This window comes from Meriones unguiculatus, chromosome 10, assembly GCF_030254825.1.
Source record: "Meriones unguiculatus strain TT.TT164.6M chromosome 10, Bangor_MerUng_6.1, whole genome shotgun sequence".
Lineage (NCBI taxonomy): Eukaryota > Metazoa > Chordata > Mammalia > Rodentia > Muridae > Meriones > Meriones unguiculatus.
In genome coordinates this window covers 44,435,374-44,456,097 of record NC_083358.1, presented here as the reverse complement: position 1 = coordinate 44,456,097, position 20,724 = coordinate 44,435,374, and the positions used below count along the sequence as shown (strand labels likewise).

Sequence of the window (20,724 nt, the reverse complement as noted above, 5' to 3'; positions counted from 1 at the left end):
TTCTCCTTCTCTCCTTCCCCCTCTCCTTATTTCTCTCTCTACTTTTCTTTTCCTCTCCGATTTATCTCTGTCTGCTTTCCCTCATATTCTCTCCTCTCATCTCTCTCATGTGCCTGATCTACCCTCTCTGCATTAACAGGAACCACTCTCCAGTTGTCTTAGTAACATAAAATAATCAAGTTCATAACCACCAGAATATAGCTACTACTACTTCTGGACACTCAGCTCTCCTTTTTCTTTTCCTGTAAATGGCAGTTATGTTGTTTATCTAACTTAAATAAGGTGACCTGAGACATAGCATAACTCACCCTTGGTCTCATCATTTCCACTAGCAGGATTCTCCCCACCATGAGGCTTTAGACCTTGGGGCGATAGAGTTTTTGTAAGAAGGAGACAGGTTATACATTTACCTGGCTTGATCAATGAGAAGCAACTGAGTGGGAAGTGAGCTCACCCCTCCTTCCATATAGAAGCCTAGAAAGAAGAAATAGCATGGAAGGAAACACTGGTGGCGAGTAGGTTGGCATGCAACATAAGGAAACATACAGTCCATATTTGTGATTTTTCTTCTCTCTGATCTCTTGCTTACATGCTCTGACCATTCACCCTATTTCACAATGCTGCCTGGCCCATCTTTTCTAACTTTGCTGTTTGTGTTCTACAGTTCAGCTCACCTAGATTTCTCATGCATATGTAACACTGCCTCTTTGACCCGACTCCAACAAATTCCTTCTCCTTAGAGTTCTTTCTTCTTGTCTCCACCTTTCAAATACTTCCATTCTTTAGGCTCTACAAGAGACCCTATGATACCCCATAAGTTTATAAATTTCTCACAGTGTAACAGTGCCCCGACCCACAGGGCTTCAACAGGGTTCCTAAAGTGGAGAGATTGGAAGGAGTGGGGGGAGGGGACAAGAGACACAGGAATGAAAGCCAAGTCTGTTCATCTGATCAAGGCTTCCGTTTATTAGAAATTTTTACCCAACTTATATAGGGAGAAGGCAGGAAAGGGGGAAGGTTAATCTACTGCTGCAGGAAATAGGAAGAGTGCTTTCATGGGTTAAATATTTCACCTGCAAGATGCCATAAGGATGTCTTCTTAAGCTATCTCTCGGATGCTCTAAAACTAACAGACAGATGTCCTCACAATCTATCACCCATGATTTCGGGTCCTAGGTAACTTTTCAACTAAATAGCTTTGGGTCTCCACTAAATTACCTTTGCTCACTACTTGGCTTTGGCTTCAGTAAATAGCTTTGTCTCCACTAGATAGCTTTGGCTCACTGTTTGACTTTGGCTTCAGTAGATAGCTTTGGCTCCCGGCATCTCCTCCCTTCTTAAACAATTTAAGAGGCTAGCAGGTAGATTTTTGAACATGAGGTCTTTTGCAGAAGGTGGGCATTAACCAGAGGGGGAAAGTAGTGACCTGATCCTCCCAAGGCTTTTTGTAGCCTTTTTGGGTGTCTTTTGGGGGAGGAAAGGAAGACCCCATCAACACCTGAGGGCATCCCCAGCAGGTTGTGGTTAGGGGTAATCAGACACCAACCTCTATGCAATCAGGTTTGCTTCTCAGGATACTCAGAAGTGGGCAATTGGGCCCTCCCCTTGCAATGTCATCTTGCACCCCATTACAGGTACCCAAGAAAGCATTTATCTGAGTTTCATGCTGTTCTCATGAGAGCCAAACATAAGCAGTCAAGACCCATGTGATGGACTGTCAGTAGTCTTCCTCCGGCTCAGCTAAGCCTCTGTCAGCCAAATCAAGTCTGTGATAATGAACTTGTATGGGTTTAGGTGCCAGGGAGTCAATTTGCTGTTTTACAAAGCCAGAAAGTCTTTTAATGGCCCATGGGCCGAAAGATACAAGGAGAAGGAAACCCACCAAGGGTCCCAAGATTGAAGGAAGGAGGGTGGTGAGCCAGGGAGAGGTTGAAAACCAATTATGAAACCAACTTTCCTCCTGTTTTCTCTGTCTCTGTCTCTCTCTCTCTCCTAAGCCCTCTCTAACCTTAGCCATGCTGTCCCTTACAATCCCAGTATAATCTGTGTAAAAGCAGCACTCTTCCTTAAGGGCAGCACATAAGCAGTCATCTTGACTGGAGGGGTCTTTTTTGACATCATTATCAGTGTCAGAAGAAAACTCATCATCCACTTGTTGCACCAGGTGTTCCAGTAGCCATCAAGCTGCATCCTTTTCCTGTGAAAGAAACACAGACAACTCCTTGTCCCCATATGAGTATAGGGTCGGGTCTATTCCATTGATTTGATAAAGGATTTCTCCATTTTACTTTAGCAAAAGTTTTTTGGCTTTTGTATGCCAAAATCTATCTGTTGCAGATTTACCATGCTTATCCAAATTTTTCAGAAAATTTAGGTGTCCAGGGGAGTGGCTCCCCCTTCTTTGTTTTTTGCAAGTAAATCTTAATTGTTTAGTGGGCACACTCTACTCTAGCATGCCTTGTCCTTGAAGATAGCAAGGTATTCCAGTTATGTGAGAAACTTGAAACTGTTGACAAATCTTTTAAAAGATTTGTTAGTATATCCTGCTCCGTTGTCAGTTTTAAATTGCTTAAAAACTCGTAGAACATTAAAAGCCTGTAGACAATGAGCAATAACATTTTTTGCAGTTTCTCCAGGTTGAGGAGTGGCAAAAATAAATCAAGAATAGGTATCAATGCAAACATGTACATATTTTAATTTTTCAAATTTAGGAATTATGAGTAATATCCTTTTGCCAAATCTGATTTGGAACCAATCCTTTAGGACTGACTCCCAAAGGAGAAACAGGCTGAAATTGAGGAAAAATTCTGCAAGCCTCAACTATAGTACATGCCTGTTTCTTAGTCAACCCATATTTAAGTCTCAAGGTTTGAGTATTAAGATGATGCATGTTATGGGCATCTTGGGATCTTTAACTGTAAACAATAATCTTTAATGGCTTTATCTGCCAATGCATTTCCTTTTAGACAGGGGTCCTGGCAAATTAGAATGAGCCCTCAAATGTCCTATAAAAAAGAAAAAGTGAGACTAGAAGCTGGATCCTTTAAAGAGCAGCCACTGCGCTTACCTGCTGAGCCCTCTCTCCAACCTGCAAAGCCACAGAACCTTAATCTTAACTCCACAGTGGCAGTGTCACTAGTCTATAAAAGCACATGAGGAGTTAAAAAAAGGAATGCTTCTTCTTCTCCAGAGGAGGAAAGAAATGTCATCAATTTGGGCAGGAAATCATACAGGGTGGATGAACAACAGAAAGCACTGAGTATGGGAACAAGTGTGACCTGGTTTGCCATGACTAGTAAGAACCATGAGGGCATATTCACATCTCAGCAGCACATTCTGCAGCCTCACTTAATCCCTTTTCTGTTGCTGTGATAAAAATACCCCCCATAAAAGCAACTCGGAGGAAAAGGGTTTATTCTGGCTTACAGTTCCAAGAGAGCATGATCTATTATGATGAAGAAAATGTGGCAGCAGGATACTGACTAGCCATGTTGCAGCTACACTGAGGAAGCAAAGAAAAGTGTTATTAATGGGATTTTTTTATAACAGTTAAGAAATGTTAGCACTTGTGTTTTGTTGTGTTTGGCCGGCTGGCTGGTTAAAGTTAGTTTGTTTTGTTTGTTTGTTTGTTTGTTTGTTTGCTATTTGTTTTTGTTTTGTAGGGTTTTATCTATGTAGCATAGGCTGACTTTGTGCTAAAAATTCCTCAGCCTTGACTTCCCATTAGTGAGCTTATGGATGTGTGCCATGATGACAAAGTTTCTCTCTCTTTTTCTGTCTGTCTGTCTGTCTGTCTCTCTCTCTCTCTCTCTCTCTCTCTCTCACACACACACACACACACACACACACACATACACAAACACACACACACACACCCTGAGGGGGGAGGAAGAGAGATTCTGATTCTCTTACAAATCCCATTTCCATAAGATAAAACGTTACCAATTATAACTGAATTTTGGAGCGCTGAGATAACTTTCCTAAGATTGGAAAGAGAGAAAACCTCCAGTCTTAGAGTATGAGTTTTCAATGTTTTTTCCACCGTGTATAGGACAGAACTGCAAGGGAACTGTGGTACTTCTCTGTAGGGAGAGACCTTGTCTTAGTCATCTTTGTACCCAGTTTCAGCACAGAACAGAATGGAAGAAGGGGGTGATATAATGAGCACTCTATTTTCAGAAAAGAAATCTGGCAGCAGTGAGTAGGATGAAGAGAACAGAAGAGCCTGGCAGGGTGGAGAAAAGTTTAGATGTTATTACAGTAATGAGAAAAGTCACAGGATGATCAACGGGGAGCCACATGAGAAGGGAAAGAAAGAGGAGGAGGAGGAAAAGGAAGGAGAGAGAGAGAAGCAAATGAGACAGAGGAGGCTGGGAAGGCTAGTGAATGGAACTTATAGTCATGGGCAAGTGGAGGTGGGGGTAGACCCTTCAATGAATAAACACACACTCACACAGCAAATGTTTCATGATCATCAGCTCTGCCAGGAACTGTCATAAATACTCAGGGTGCTGCAATGAGAAGCAAAGGAGGGCTTTGCTTTCATTGAACTTGTGCGTTCATTGAAAAGTGTGCTGCTGAAGGGTCTACAGAGAAATAGAATTAATGGGCGATACACAGAGCTATAAAGCAGGAAGAAGGGGAGGCAGAGGGTGACACAAGGGAGGAGATGGAGGATTTCCAGGATTTGGACTGATTGGATGTAGGGCTAGAAGGTCTGAAGTTGCTCTGCTGGGTGGACTTTGGGTTGCACACTTTTGGGCAGGAGTTGATGCTTTAGTGGAACAGGATTATCTTCTCTGGGAAAACTCAGCTTTGCTGAGACCCTTCAAGTGCTTGGATAAGATCCACCTAGATCCTAAGATTATCTGCCCACATCTTCACAACAGCTCTGAACAGCCAGGCAGCATGGCATTGCTAAAGAGATAGGTGGGATGCTAGTGTGAAAAGTAAATGCTGGCCTCTGTGGAGACTTGGGTAGAGTCTTCCATGCTTGAGTAGACAGATCCCCATTTCACAGATGGTTGAGGACATTAAGCAGCTTTTCTAAGTGTTAAGAAGAGCTAAAGGTTGGTCCTGCTGTCAACAGGCCTCCAACATATGTGCAGAAAACACGTGACAGATCCACCACCCAGGAATAGCCAAAGGACCAAAATGGCAGGTTTCTCCCAGGAGCACAGAATGGTTAGCAGGCCTAGAAGAGAACCTTACAACCTCAGTATGGATTCTGAACCTGAGGGAGGGGGCAGTCAACATTGTTTTGGGGGAGGGGCAGGGAGCCAGCTTCACCCAGTTTGGATATCAGTCAGCCTCTTCTACTAACAGTATGAGAGATCTGTCTTTCCTACAGTACTGCAGTGAGACTGTACAGCTTGGATGCTCCAAGAGCCATTTTGCTCATACCCCTCATTCTGCCAAGAACATTCTTCTCTCCCCTTTATGTGTGGGGTGACTACCACTCAGCTCTCAGCCCTGCCGTTTCCCTGGGTGTCAGTGTACCTAAACTCTGACAGAATTCCCACCCCAAACTGTGTACTCAGCTGGGAATTTTCAACAAGTGATCTACTTACATTTAATTTTATTTTACAAAGTTATTTTATCAGCCTCAGTTTTAGAAGAGGAGCACAGTCACCGACATTCTCTGCCAATTCTAAGTGTTGAATACGACAAGTGTTAGTATATATATCCATGAAAACAATGAATGCATGAAAGCATGGCTCCAAGTAATGCATCTGCAGGGCATCCTGAGCAGGAAGCTGCAAAAGAATCGTGCAGCCACAGTACTGCTCATTGTTATGCCAGGTTCATGGGACCCTCAGAGACCACCAGGAGATGACTCGATGCAATTGCAAGAGAGCTTTATTATGAGAGTGATCGAACTCAGGACCCAAGTCTCACTGGCGCAGCAGTAGAGAAGTGGGACCCCGAGCTCTAAATGAACAGGATTTTTAAAGGGAAAGTCTGTGAGCCGGGGGTTTCCATGGCAGCAAGCAGGGGCGCACAAGTCTTGGCATTACAGAATTGGGTGAAGTTTAGCAGGGCGGGGTGACCTTTTCTGAGGCACACAATCACAATGGCTAAGACATATAATCACAATGGCTATTTTTCTAAAGCATATCTGAAACATTGGGGAGAATTTTCCCACCCGATTCTCAACCCATTCCCATTGATTATTGCCAGGGAGTTTGTCTCTATTTTCTATGAAGCATTTATTCTGTTATATTTTCTAGGGGCTGTTGCTAGGAGAGTTAACTTTGTTTTCTGCCAGGTGTACTTCTGTGATATTTCCTGGTACCTGAATTCAGTTCCCAGTCAAGATCTTTATTTCAAAATGGAGTTATATTCAGGTTATCTTAAGCTCTTCACTCATGTGTGAGTGATGTGGCCTAAGGTCAACCAACCACACATGTCATGCCTCAGGAGCTATCTTTTTTGAGGCAAGATTTCTCACTGAGACCTGGGGATTGCCATTTTTAGACTGGCTGACTGGTGTCCACTTGCAATCCAGCTGTTTCTGCTTCACCAAACGAGGGCCAGGATGATAAGCACAGGCTACAAATTCTGGCTTTTGACACATACCCCAGGAGATCAAACTTGGATCCTCTAGCTTACACAGCAAAAGCATTATCAACTGAGCTCTCAGCTCTGGTCCCATCCCACGGACAGCGTAAGCATCCTCAGGATTTGTGTCCTCCTACATGAACCTCTCTAGTTAGATAGTGTACCTTTCTTATGGAACTGAAAAGATCTGGGCAGGGATGGCAGATCTAAATGACCCTTCCTCCTGAAAATGAAGAGTTGTAGCTGTTCCTGACCCCGGAGGGAAGTCCTAACATCTTCTGCCCTTTGAGTAGCTTTTGGAGTAAGAAAGCATCTGGTGAAAAACTGCTCATGGAGTTTCCAAGCCGGCTCCTGAGCCAGGCTGGAAGTTCAGATAGTGCATTGTCTTCAGAATAGCCTTCCCCTGCCAGACCGATGAGGCCTTACAACAACTGTCATTGATCCTGACAATATAGTTGAGCAGAAAGCTAGAGAGACAGTTATGTTATCCACAGTGAAGCCACGGGCCCTTTCCATTTTCTGACTTGTCAACCAACAGACCTCCAGAACAGCTTCAAATGCCCGTTGTGTCACTGGATGTTTCCAGAAGCTCCTCTGCCCTTCTGTGTTTGAGGACACATAAGAATGTGAATCAGCCTTTACTTTGCAGATAGCTTCTGATTGTGGTAAAGAAAGTTTTAGGGAGGACGGCTTGTTAAGTTCCCTACCTACTGCTAGGTGTGGCTGACATACCTCTGCTTCTCTCCCAGAGGTCCTTGACTATATAAGGTAAACATCTTGATTCCAGTTCCAAAGGCCCCTTTAAGCCCTTTTCCCCTTTCTCTTTTTCCTGTTCTCTTTCTTCCTTTCCCCCACCTCACTCCCCACCTTTAAAAAAATAATAAAATAAAATAAAATAAAAAAAACTTGGAAGAGTCCATTGCAAACCTCACAGGGCACTCTTGTTATCCAGGCAGATCTGAGGTCAATTAGCATGAGGAAATACTTTGGCCCAGGAGTCCTAGCTCTGCCACTCATCAGTTGAGGGACTTTGGACAGGGCAATGGGCTGAAGTAGTCTAGGGAGTACCTCAGTTACCACTGCTCTAAGATGTACGGTTCTCATTCCAGGCATCTTTTCCACAAGTCCTGTGTTGACCCCTGGCTTCTAGACCATCGCACCTGTCCCATGTGCAAGATGAACATTCTTAAGGCCCTAGGGATCCCGGTAAGCACAGCACAGCCTGGAGCCTTGTCATGTCTGTCTTTTCACATTGTCCCCAAAACAGGAAGACAGCCTATTACCTGGATTTTCTACTCCCCTTTGTTACCATCATCCAAGGAACTCTGTGTTTGAACATCCTCCTCACCTTTGCTCAGTCTGATCATACCATGTCCACCATTTATCTGTGAGTCAAGGAAGCTGCTGCTTGTTTAGCTCAAAGGCATCTTTTCAGGGGTATGTGAGGCACCAGAAGACATGCAATGGGTTAGTTAAATGCTAACAGTGTCTCTGGTTATTATGCCTGCTTTGTCCTTGGGGTAATATACATACCTCATTCTGGGTGATTGCTGCCTCCTGATCACCAAGCATTCAGGGGGAGCTCTCCCTACCCCCAACCCCCGCCTAATGGGAGGAGAGGACCAGGATGAAGAATGCAGCTCAAAGCACCTGCTAAACTCACATCTCTGGAGACTTTGAGCAAAGAAGAAGTCAGAGGCAGTCAGAGTCACTTAAATCCAACCCACCCTGCATCAAGCTGCTCCTCACAGCCATGTGTTTTCTCACATTTAGTGACTCTCTCTAGGGTCAGAGTCCTGCCAGCTGCCTTGGTGTTCCAGGGAAAGCCTTTCCCAGGATTGTATTGAGTGAATATCACAAGCGGTGGCTAATGAGACATCAGCTGCTGGGTGTTGTCCTCTCTGGACCTATGAGGACAGGAAACAAGCCAGGCTTCCAAATCCAAGCAGCACACAGAGAGATGTGAGGGAAAAAAAACATGGGCACTGTCTGAAAGGAGCCTCCAAACCGAACACAGAAGGCAGCCCAATCCTGCACACCCACACCCACCTTGCTGCCACCTGTCAGTTGCCACTCCTGTTACGACAAAGAACAGAAAGAATGCTGATGGTCCAGGATGTTACTAAAGAATGAGGGTCGGATCACATATCAAAGTGTTCTTGTGTGCTGAAGGGCTAATTGGGAATATCAGAGGGCTCTGTTGAACAGCATGGCCCTGGACCTGCTTTGGCTGGCTTGGCTGCCTTGTGCCAGCTGCCTCAATGGCAGTTGATCCAACAAACACAGAGCCACTCAACAGGTGGGAACTTTGAGTGAGATTTCACACACAGTACTAAATTCTCAGACAAGTGTTGTGCATGTGCAGTGCTTTCAAGGATCAGCCAGTCACGGTGAATGAGGAGCATGAGAGGAAGTATGTCACAGACACTGGTGACTGTCGTTCACGTTTCTGGCTGTAACTGATTATTTTAAGGAAGAAGGCAAATGAGTACCTGTTTTCTTGCGGTGCGTGAGTGCTTCCCTGGATGCATGGGTGTGTTCGCATGTGTGTGTGTGCAAATGAATGTGTGCATGTGCATATGTGTCCCTGTGTGTGCACATTGTGCCTGTGGACTCAGCTGAGTTTGCTTTCTCTGCCACTTAAAGAATCAAAAGGCAGGATCTATCTGAAGCACCAGGGGTAGCAGCAGAGAAAACTCAAGCAGGGAAGAAAGTTGAATGAAGGCGTTTATTGGAAGTGAAGAAAGACCTGCACACAGCAAACTCACAGAGAAAAAGATGGGGGGAGCTGAATATCCAGTCTTTTCCTGTGAGCCTCTGAAGTCTTTCTCCCCTACTTTAGGGTTGGTCAGTTTGAAGACAGACAGGCTGGTTGATCGGTCTGAAACTGTTGTGCAATAAAGTCCTGATCCAGCCAGTCAGTCAGCCAGGGAGCCCTGCTGGTAGGAGACAGAGGCCAACAGGAAGATGCTCCAGGGAAAGCCTTTCCCAGGATTGCATCAAGTAAACACCACTCCTGGGAATGGTGAGACACCATCTGTTGGGTACTGTTTTCTCCAGACCAATGAGGAACAAGGCAACCACCAAATCCATGAAGATGAGGAGGAAACACAGGAGGAACAAGCTGGTCATCTTGGAGACCCAGCACTTATCACCTAGCTCTGGCACCTCTCCCTATCTGTTTCTCATATGCATGTTTACATGCTATGCTCACATGAATGTGTGTGTTTGTGCCCTTATGTGCAAACATGCAAGGGCTTGCCTGTGAATGAGTGTGTGCAGACAAGTTCATGTATGTTCGTTCATGTGTGCATTGTGAGCTTACATGTATGTGCTCACACGTGTGCTTACGTAAGTGTATTGTGCACCTGCATTTATGCATATAGGAATGTGCATCATTTCATTTACTCCTTGTGACTCCAGACAGTGTCAAGGCCTTCCTGTCAGCCCTGCTCCCTTTGGTCAGGACAAGAATGAAAGGAAACCCTTGCTCTGAACTTAAATTTTGTGCTAAATATTTGATTCCAGATTTTTTTCCCATGAAAGTATAATTTCTTCAGAAGCTGCTTCTAGTTGAATTCCAAATATTGATATTTCTAAAATAGAAATACCGAGCGGCCTTTTGGCTTACTTCCAAACTAAATAACATTTTAATTTTTAGCATTTGGACACTCTGGCTGAAACTCTGATTCCTTACAAGTCTGTGTAAGATTTGACTTAGCACACTCAACTCCCAGAAAAAATAAATATTAGTAACATCTTTGGGCTTTGCCAAGGATTTTCAAAAGCCCAGCTGAGGAACATAACACATCCATATTCACCCCCATAGAACAGAACATTCTCTTGAAGAATGAGGCACACGCATGGTGTGGCTACTCCAGAAGCATCAAGGCATATGTCCACCCTTCTGGCTCCCTAGGCTTTCATTTGTCATGGCGAAGACAGATTCCAGATCTCGGAGGAACTTAGGGCTTAGTTCTGTTCTATCATGCTGTTGTCAGGGAGCACTATGCCCAAAATGCACCAGTACAATAATTTGTTTCATTCTTAAACTTTGCAGGGTCCAGCACACAGCTGTGTTAATTAGGAAGCATTTCTAGTTCCAACACTTCTTTAAGGCAGCTTAAAGAAATACTCTTAATTTTCCTCATACTCTAGTTTAGTTTAGCCCTGTCTTGCTCAGACAGAATCTCCCTAAGTAACCCAGGCTGGTCTCTAACTTGTGATCCTCCTGCCTCAGAGTCCCATGAATCTCTGGGGATTTCTTGTTTAAGGACCAATGGAAAGAGCCCATCTCTGCACACTGATACTGCTTGGTCCTTCACCTCTGCATCCCTGACTATGCTTAGTACTTGTGTAGAACTGGAGCCTTTCGTCTTGAATGCCATCAGTCTCAAAATCATACTTATGAATTACACCTCAATACACCCTTGGAAGAGTATCAGGTCACAAATGACTTAGTTGTGTTTTTGACCCATTTAACTATTCAAACCCAGTTGTTTTAGAAGTACTGTATTTGTTTGTATTTTTGTTTTGTTTTGTTTTGTTTTGTTTTTAGCTCAGTGCACATGTACCAGCTGTGGTAATCAACAAATAAACATGAGTCAAAATCCAAGAGCTGGAGACAACATTTGTAGTTTGTGTTTCCCCCACAATAGGCTTAAACAAGGAGAGCACATCTCATGGTTGATGAGTTCCTCATAGCAATGCAAAATCCCCTAACATTTTGCCAAAAGAAATATTAAAGGGAGAAGGAAGGAGGAATTTTTTTATTTTAAAGAACTTCATATACTCATAGAGTGAACTGAGAAGGCTGCATTATTTCCAGAAGTTTTTTATCCTTGGTCTACACTGTAATGCTTCATTCCCCCATGTACACATCCAGTGCAGGTCTTTCTTACAAAACAGTAGTTTTTCTGAATTCTTCTTGCAACTGTCACAAGATCTAGATGTCAGAGGTCAGGAAACACCTCCTACATCATTGTTTCTCCAGATATGAATAGGACTCTAACCCCCATTGAACAGAAAATGCTGTGTAGCTAGTGCAGTCACCAGTTTCTCATCATTAGCCACTGACTTATCTGATGAATTTCCCCATGCTACCTTAATTTCAGTGCCCAGACAAAGATTGTTAGCAGAGAGCCTTGGGTATGGTCTTTATTTAAGCAGTATGATTTTACCTTTCTTCAAGAAGTAGAAAAATTCCTGATTATCTCCATAGACTGAATATAAATTGGGAGGCCAAATTCCAAGCCAAAGCTGTCACACCTACTGCCATTGACCATTCCACTAAGTATCTCTGCTCCCTCTTCTCTGCAAAGGACAGAGCAGAGTTTCTCCCAATCCACAAAGTAAGAACTTCGTTAAAATGTGCTGTACCAAAACTGGGGCATAGAAAAGAGAACCACCAATGTCAACAGAGTCACAACTTCAAAGATTGCACAGTCACAGTTGCACATGCATGTGGGCTGTTGATGTATATGAGAGTGATTCACATTGCCTGCTCCTAGAAAATGAAATCTCTTCCACCCAAAAACCTGCATATCCCAGGTTTGGACAGAACTTCAAAGTATTTTTTCTCAAATCCTCCAGTCATTGATGATGGCAGGATTCTAATACTCCTAAATTTTGAGAGCAGAAATCTGAGACTTACATAAAATACTCAAATCTCTATTTACTGAGCATCTAATCATTGTGGTATGTGCCTGTGCTGCTCATTGTGGTCTTGTGAACAGAGTCTTAAGAACAACACTTTAACAAACGACCACTTGAATCCAAGTCTCATATGAGGCAACACGGGGTCAAAGACCTTGGAAGGAGCTCTCCTTAGAAATGGTGATGCTTATAGGAAATATTATGAGAAGCCTTAACCCCTCGTTGGAACATCCTGCGTCAGTTCTAGAACTAGCAGTGGTGGTGTCCGAGGTCTGAGTAGGTTCAGGAGACCATTGCCCCCAGGGGCGAGACGTGCTCCATGCCAATTGACTAACTCCATGTTTTCCTCCAATTTTGAAAGTCATTTAAGGTACTTAAATTACTTTTTTCCCTTTTTTCTTAAATTTTTCATCAATTACACTTTATTCATTCTGCATCCCCCCACACCTGTTTGTCTATATCCCCCATTTTTATTCATTATTAGCCAGATAGAGCCAAGTAATTGTGGTAATGATACTTGCTTTTTTGCCCAATGCTGGAATGCTAGTAAAGTTAGGTATGCCCTGGTTACTCGCATGCCTCACTGGGTGCCTATGCCCATTGATGCCCCTCACGCTATGACTCTCTTCAGACAGAAAAGGGATCTTGGAACTACAGCCACCATTGTTACTACCATCTCATTGACGGCTGTTGGAGCTACCACCCGGGCATTAGCCATGAGTCATACTGGGCAGACTGCTCAAACCCTGAATAATCATTTAGCCAATGTAGCTCATGCCTTAGTTGTACATAAAGGAATTAATGCTCAACTAAAAGGAAGCTTGATGGTGTTCAATCAGAGGATTGACCTCTTGCAGGAGCAAATTGATACCCTATGGCAAATCGCTCAACCTGGCTGTCAATGAAAGTATGCTGGACTTTGTGTCACTAGCATACAACATGAGAATTTTTCCTGCGCTGCAAATCTGTCTAAACAATTGTCGAGCTATATTTTAGGTAATTGGACTGGAGAATTCGACACTACGATGGAGCAGCTGAGAGTGGCCATTGTCACAGTAAATTCTACCGGAGTGGATGCAGGACTAGCCAGAGGATTATCAACATGGATTGCTGCAGCCATGAATCATCTGAAGGAATGGGCGGGCATGGGAGAGTTAGCAGGCCTTCTGGTGTTGGTCTCCTTGGTTTGCCTGTGGTATATATGCAAGATTAGAGTCTCACAACAGTGTGATGCAGCCATGATCATTCAGGCCTTTACAGCCATTGAAGCAGGACATTCTCCCCAAGCATGGTTGGATACCATAAAAAGCTAAAATGATACGCTCAGGATGCGAGGCTAAGCACTGCACTCAGGGTCAGCCGCTTTGGACCCAGAGAAGAGCATGTCTGATTGCATGCGGGTTGATGCCCCAGGTCCCGCCTCTGAGAAAAAGGTATCGGACGGTCTGATGCTCTTTGGGTGGATGACACCTAAATGAACATCTGTACAAAGTCCCAATTTATTTCTAATATCAGAGATCAGACCTCTACTCTTGCCTGATGCGTCTAAAACAAAAAGGGGGAACTGTAGAGAGCTGCGGAATGCTATGCCTTAAAGATGGAGCTGGTTTCCGCCTTCCACCTTCCCGATGGTGAGTGCTCTCTGTCACGAACAACTCCACATTTGGCTAAGGCCGAGGATCTGGCTTGCTTCCATGTATGTGGACCTATCTGCATTGCCCCCGTGGCACGCCTGGGTTGGCTACCCAGAGGCTATTTAAGCTGTGGGCTGGCTTTCCCCGGGGTCCGAGGAGGATTGTTCAATGTTCCTGAATAAACTGCATTGAAAAAAAAAAAAAAGAAATGGTGATGCTGCTGGGAATTAAGAGATTAGCAATCATGAAGGGTCAGTTTCCATCCACCTTAGGATGGAAACAGGAGGATGGTAGGCAAATGTCATCCTAAGCAGAGGGACAGTTGTTGTGTGTGTTCATTAATATTTACTACTGATATATCTTCTGGTAAAGCTGCAGTTAATCCTAAAGAGCTGTATAACCAAATCAACACACAGAGACTGGGTTTATTTAGTTAACCTAGAACACAGTGCTGGGCAATAGTTACTCCCTCCTAAGCCTCTTAGCCCTCATAGTTTCCTAACATTTAGATTTTACCCATTATACTGGCTTTTTGTGAAATCTTAGGTCTGGTTCATTCTCCACGTAGTTCAAAGATAATGGCTATTTTCTGGCTTGCCCCTTTTTTATACAGACTGGGCAGTTATGCCTTTGAGGCCAAACTTTATATAAACTCCCTATTATCTTTAGCATTTAAGCATACCCTAGGCATCTTGTACCTGGGCTATTTTTTGGCTTGCCCCTTATTTATACAGGATGGGCAGTTATGCCTTCATAGCCAAACTTTATATAAACTCTCTTAGCATTAGCATATAAACTCTCTTACGCTTAGCATTTAAGTCTATCCTAGGCATCTTGTACCCTGATTTTTACATTGGTTTTGGCTTGCCCCGTTTTTATACAGAGTGGAAAGTTATGCTTTTTAAACATATGAATATAATTTTTGAGTTTTTAGGACTACACTAGGTTGGTATGTACTTTGCCATCTATAAGCCTCTTGTGTCTTTTTTACATATGCATGACCAACATTTTCCCCCATGAAAATGTCTCACATTGAAAAGAATAAGGTAGTTTCCAGAGCAGTGTGACATTATCTCTCTTTACATAAACCTAAAATGATGTGAATCTAACCTTTGGATCAATAAGGACATAACATCTATTATTAAGAAAAAAGAATTTACATGGTAACCTTAAGGAAAATTTTGTCATTTTAAATCTTTGACTATCTCTGAAAATGGCTAAACAGCAGAAGTCACCATCATGGCTTTTATTATGTAAATAAGCTTGATCCAGAACTCAGAGATCTGCCTGTTTCTTTTTTACTTTGTGTTGGGAATAAAGGCATGTGCCTTCACCAACTTGTTTAAATATTTTTTCTCAAATTAACATCGATGTAACCCAAAGCCTTTAAATGAAAATCAAACAAAGAGACAAGAAAATTTTAAGTTTGGGGTCAGTTGTACCAATTTACACTTTAACAAACAAAGCCCAGTTGGTTATTTTTTTGGAATTTAGTTGATGTTTCAGTAAATTGGAGGACCCTTACCAGAAAGAACTGACAGGAATCTTCAAGCCAAAGAGCTTTGAATTTTAGCCGTTATTAATCTAATTATTAGGAAGAGCGCCCTTTTTTCTTATCTGTAACTTAGTATTCCAATCCTTGGCTTTTTCCCCATTTTCTCCTTGAATTTTCTTGGAGAAGGCATGGAGAAGAACCAACACCATTAAACATTTTGCAACCAGATCCATGACTATGACAGCCAAAATGAAGCCAGAAGGGATTAAAACACCCTTTGCCATGGCAATTTTTTATTTTAGATGCAGTTTAGGCCAAACTCTGTCTAGAGGTTTGTCTGCTTCCAGTTTTTTTTTTTCCTGCCATGGCTGTTGAGCTGAGCCAGTTGAGCCAGCCACAGTATAAAGGAACCATGCTTGTTTACCCCTCAGTTAAACTGCAACAGAAGCCAGTTTTGTTATGGAAGTCTCAGGTCTGCCCACAGGAGGCTGTCTTTTGCTCCTGGGTAGGTTTAAGAGTCTCTCTTAAAGAGACAGTAATTGACCTGGGAGTTTTTAGGTTTTAAGTTTGGGTTTATCACTGGGCGCTTATTCCCCCCACCAAATTATGTTAAAGTATGATTTAAGGGGTGTGGATACTTAGATTAGTTTGGTGCCATTTGTTGTATGTGTCGATTAATATTTACTATTGATATATCTTCTGGTAAAGCTGCTGTTAATCCTAAAGAGCTGTATAACCAAATCACCACACAGAGACTGGGTTTATTTAGTCAACCTAGAACACAATGCTGGGCAATAGTTACTCCCTCCTAAACCTCCAAGCCCTCATAGTTTCCTAACATTTAGATTTTACCCATTATATTTGCTTTTTGTAAATCTTAGGTCTAGTTCATTCTTCATGTAGCTCCAAGATCCCTTCCCAACTCTGCTCTCCTAGCTCTGCCCTCGGCCTTTTTTCCCCTCACTCATGTCCTGTCCTCTGGCTCCTCCCCTCTCCTTGCTCAACATTGTATCTAGTTGCCTTATTTTGGCCTGTTTACACAAAGTTAAGACAGGCTGCATAGAATAAGTGTCACAATGCAATATCCAGATTGAAACCAGAGAGTGGGGGGGAGGGAATCCGCATTTGAATGAACAAGGGCAAGGTGTATACATTTCAAAAGAACATTATACCAACAGACAGTATAAGATGAAACACTGAATGAAGAAAACGTGTGTACTCTCTTCCCACAGGCTGATGGTGAGACCAGAATAAGAAAGCTGGGCTAGGCTGTACAGTGTGTTTTGTCATGCCAATTCATATACCCTGTTCCTTATACAAAAAGAAGACTCTTGTTTTGCTGTGTTTGTGCTGGTGACAGATGCGGTCATTGACGGTGTTCTTGCTGTAATTGTTGTTGGTATCCTTGCAGTGGTTGATGTTGTAGTTATCAATGTTCTTGTGAATGTAGTTATAGAAGTGGTTGTTGACGATGCTGTGGTTCTTGTAGATACTGCGGTTGTTGAGGTTGTGGTTGATGTGTTGATGTTGTTGCTATTGTAGGTGTTGTGGTTGTTGATGCTATTACACAGGAGCCTCTGGTGACAGAGCACAAAGGAGAAAGAAGACCAGATGGATACAGAGAGACTGATAGTTGGGAGAACATGTTGATAAGAATGACTGTTCCCATTCAAAATCAACAAATATAGTCAACAGTGAACTTGTCATTCTAGAGCCTGACTTCTGACATGCTAGTTATTGATAAATTAGCTCACTTCTGATAGGGAGAGCAAAAGCAAAGGGGCAGGAGAACAGACAAAAAGAATGAGTTGGCTTTGAGGAACTGTGGGATGATGGCAGATTCAAGATGACAGTTGCAAGTGTGATCCTCAAGAGGCAGCCCACACACCGCACTGTATATCTCCTGTGTGTTCTCCATATGCCCATGACTTACAGGGCTCCTCCTTTACTGATCTGTGAATATAGCACTATCTTTGGGGTGTCCATTCAGTGCAAACAAAGAAATCTCTTCACTTGGCCTTGGATGTCATGCTTTGCAGACTCTGAGAGCAAAATAACATGGAATTATTATCTTTTGTGACAAAGAAGTCAACTTACAAAACAAACAAACCAACAAACAGAGAAAACTACAGAGCAAGTTCCAGGCAGCCAAAGCTGCATATTGGAGGCAGGAGCCTCCAACAAGAAAAGAGACAGAGACAAAACTGGGGAGAAGGGGAGTAAAGTGTTTGTCTAATATGTGATTAGGACCATGTTAAGTATTTTTCTACAGCTGATTTTTGGCTCATGTTTTTTTTTTTAAAAAAGCAGCCTCCAACCTATGTGTGTGTGTGTGTGTGTGTGTGTGTGTGTGTGTGCGCGTGCGCGCGCGTGTGTGCATGTGTGTGAATGCATGTAACATCACTGTATAATTCCCAGTGAGTAAGATTCTTCTCCATCCTACTTTCATGTCTTGTTTGTAAACACTGCATGAGGCTAACAATAATTGGCAGGCTGCCAGCTCATCCTGTGTGGGGAAATAAACTCCCTATATAAAAAAAAGTCTTACTTTTATCATTGTAAATAAAGATCATGTATTCCTCCCAGCTAGTTATTTAAATATACAGATTTCGAAACACTTGAAACTAAATCTTTATTCTTATATCTAAAGGGAACCTTTGGGAAAAAAAGCAGGGAAGATCTTTCCATGACAATGAAACTCCATAAACAATTTTTAAATAAAGTGGCTTAAAAACAAAACAGTAAAAGGAGCTTAATTTTGCATTCAGACAAAATATTCAAGCTACAGACACTGCATATCTAAAATGAGAATGTGCTCTAAGACGCGTCCATTTTTGTTCCCCTCAGCCCAATGCTGACTGTATGGATGACTTGCCCATCGATTTTGAGGGCTCTATAGGTGGCCCACCAACCAATCAGATCACAGGAGCCAGCGACACTACTGTAAATGAAAGCTCAGTCACTCTGGACCCTGCTGTGCGGACAGTGGGGGCCCTTCAGGTAGTCCAGGACCCAGATCCTGTGCCTCAGGAAGGAGAAGCCATCTTTACAACTAACAGTAAGTACTGTGTTCCCAAAAAACTTCCCCTCCCAGAGTAATTGACTCAGGAGAATTGGAGAACAAATAAAAGTATCTTTTTGTGTGATGCTTGTTGTCAGCTTGACAGAATTTAGAATTATGTAGAAGACAAGCCTATACAACATGCCTGTGAAGGAACAGATTATGTCAGCCTCTGGGCCTGCCTGTTAAAGACTGTCTAGATTAAATTTATCGATGTGGAAAGAACCTTGTAACGATGGGTGGCATCATGCCAGGGGCTTGGGTCTTAGACTGAATGAAAAGGAAGCAGAAATCTGAACATTTTCGTTCATTGCTCTCTGCTTCCTGGCCATGGATGCAATGGAAGCAGCTGCCTAAGCTTTCTGACACCACACCTTCCTTGAGGCAGGAGAAGGGCAGCCTGCCTTCTGATGTCAGACAGCAGGTAAGAGAAAGGAGTGTCAGAGACAAAGCCACCACCCACTTCAAGTGTGTGTCATACTTGAGAGGGCACGCTTGAGTGTGCCTGTGCCTACAGAAGCCTGTCTAATCTGTGTGCAGCTTTCCCATTGCTGTGGGACTCACTTGTACACAGCACGTCTTCATTTTAGTAATTTTATTTTACTTCTTTAAAAGACAGGATCCTATTATGCTGCCAAAGCTAGCCTCAGATATCTGAGATCAAGCAATCCATCAAGCTCGGATGGGAAATGTGTGCTATTGTTTATGCCATTCCTTTAGATGGGCATTTGACATTTCCTGGATATTCTACATAGATGGTCAGTAAGTCCTGTGCTGTTTGCTGATAACTATCATACAAATATTTAAATATCTGTGTGAGTACTGAGTTTGAAACTAAAATTTAAAGTACCTACTATTTAGTCAAATATAATAAGAGTTCTAAGAAAATTGGCATACAAATTAACTGAGTTAAGTTTAAAGTTAAAAGAGTGGGTAGATAATGTACTTTTAAATAAAGTGTGTGTGTGTGTGTGTGTGTGTGTGTGTGTGTGTGTGTGTGTGTGTGTTTTCTCTCTTGATAGAAGCAACGTATTCAGTATGGAAAGGTAGAAAATGAAATTGAATCATCCTGGCCTTTTTTCCATTGACATCAACCTCTTTTTTTTTTTTTTTACATATTTGTGATTTTCATAGAATCCATAAAATTAGGCTAAGATATAAAGACTAGTATTTTTCTGCCTAACTATAATCTTAATTATTGAAAGATTGAAAGCTAAAACAAATTTTTTCAAAGAGACCTCAGGTGGGGTACCCCAATCCAGAAATAGTTATTTCTATTAATATGATCTGTTTTCTCTTTTTTAATATTTATGTTTGGGTGGTGGGGTGTGTTCACATGTCACAGTGCACATGTGGAGGCCACAGGAGAATGTGCCAGAGTTGCTTCTTTTCTTTCACTGTGTGGCTCTAGGGATCAAAGTCAGGTTGTCAGGCTTGGCGACAGATCCTTTGCCAGCTGAGCCATCTCACCAGCCCATCACGCTCTGCTTTCTGACAGAGGGAAGACAACACTGCAGATGTGGAGTGCTGACCTCTGACTTTAGTATTCCCACAGAATGTCCACAGAAGGAACATGAAAGGAAATTAGTGCTATGCACCATGCCCGGCATCATTTATTTATTTATTTTTAATAAAAGAGTTGTAATTTCAAAAACTTTACTTTCATGTTTTCTTCTGAGCTCTTTCCATTCTGATTCCTGTTCCTTACAAGAGAAGGATCTGTGTTGAGGTCTCTCTCAAGTCTCTGCATCCTGTTTACCCCAGAATTGGTTTTGGTAACCAGTGTTTCTTATGGTCCCCTCATTCTTCCAGGAGCACTTTTGGAACAAGGTGTAAATTCAGTGCACACGTGCCACACTGTGCTTGTAGAGGCCAAAGAATGTGAGATGTTTGTAGTCTCTTTCCACCTTGTTTGAGGCAGGGTCTCTCTGTTAGTGGCTGCTGTTCACAACAAGCCAGCTCTCCAATGGGCTTCAGGAATTCTGGGTCTCTGTCTCCCACCTTTTTATAGGAGCATTAGGATTAATAAGTGTGCTACCATGTCCAGCTTTTTACATGAGCTCAACCTCAGTCTTCACTGTGCTCAGCAAATGATTTACCAGCTAAACTAAGTCCCTGCCTTTTTCTCCTGCTTCCCACATCTCTTCAGGAGAAACTGAGGCAGGAAGAGTCTTAGAATAACACAGAAGAATTATTGTCTGGGTGTGTTAACACTCCTTGTCTGAAAACTGCATATTTAGATGATGTCAACTGTGAAATTGCTTATTTAAAAGAGCTTTAAGATAGATAAGTCCTTTGATGTGAAATAGATATATACA

At 42.7% G+C, this 20,724-nt stretch overlaps 1 protein-coding gene across 1 annotated transcript in view; it reads left to right on the top strand.

The window, feature by feature from the left end:
* Positions 1-20,724, top strand: part of Rnf150 (ring finger protein 150) — a 287,377-nt gene that overhangs the window by 214,006 nt on the left and 52,647 nt on the right. The window contains 2 exon segments of the mRNA XM_060393328.1: positions 7,671-7,767; positions 18,193-18,403. Coding sequence (XP_060249311.1) covers positions 7,671-7,767; positions 18,193-18,403 — 308 coding nt within the window.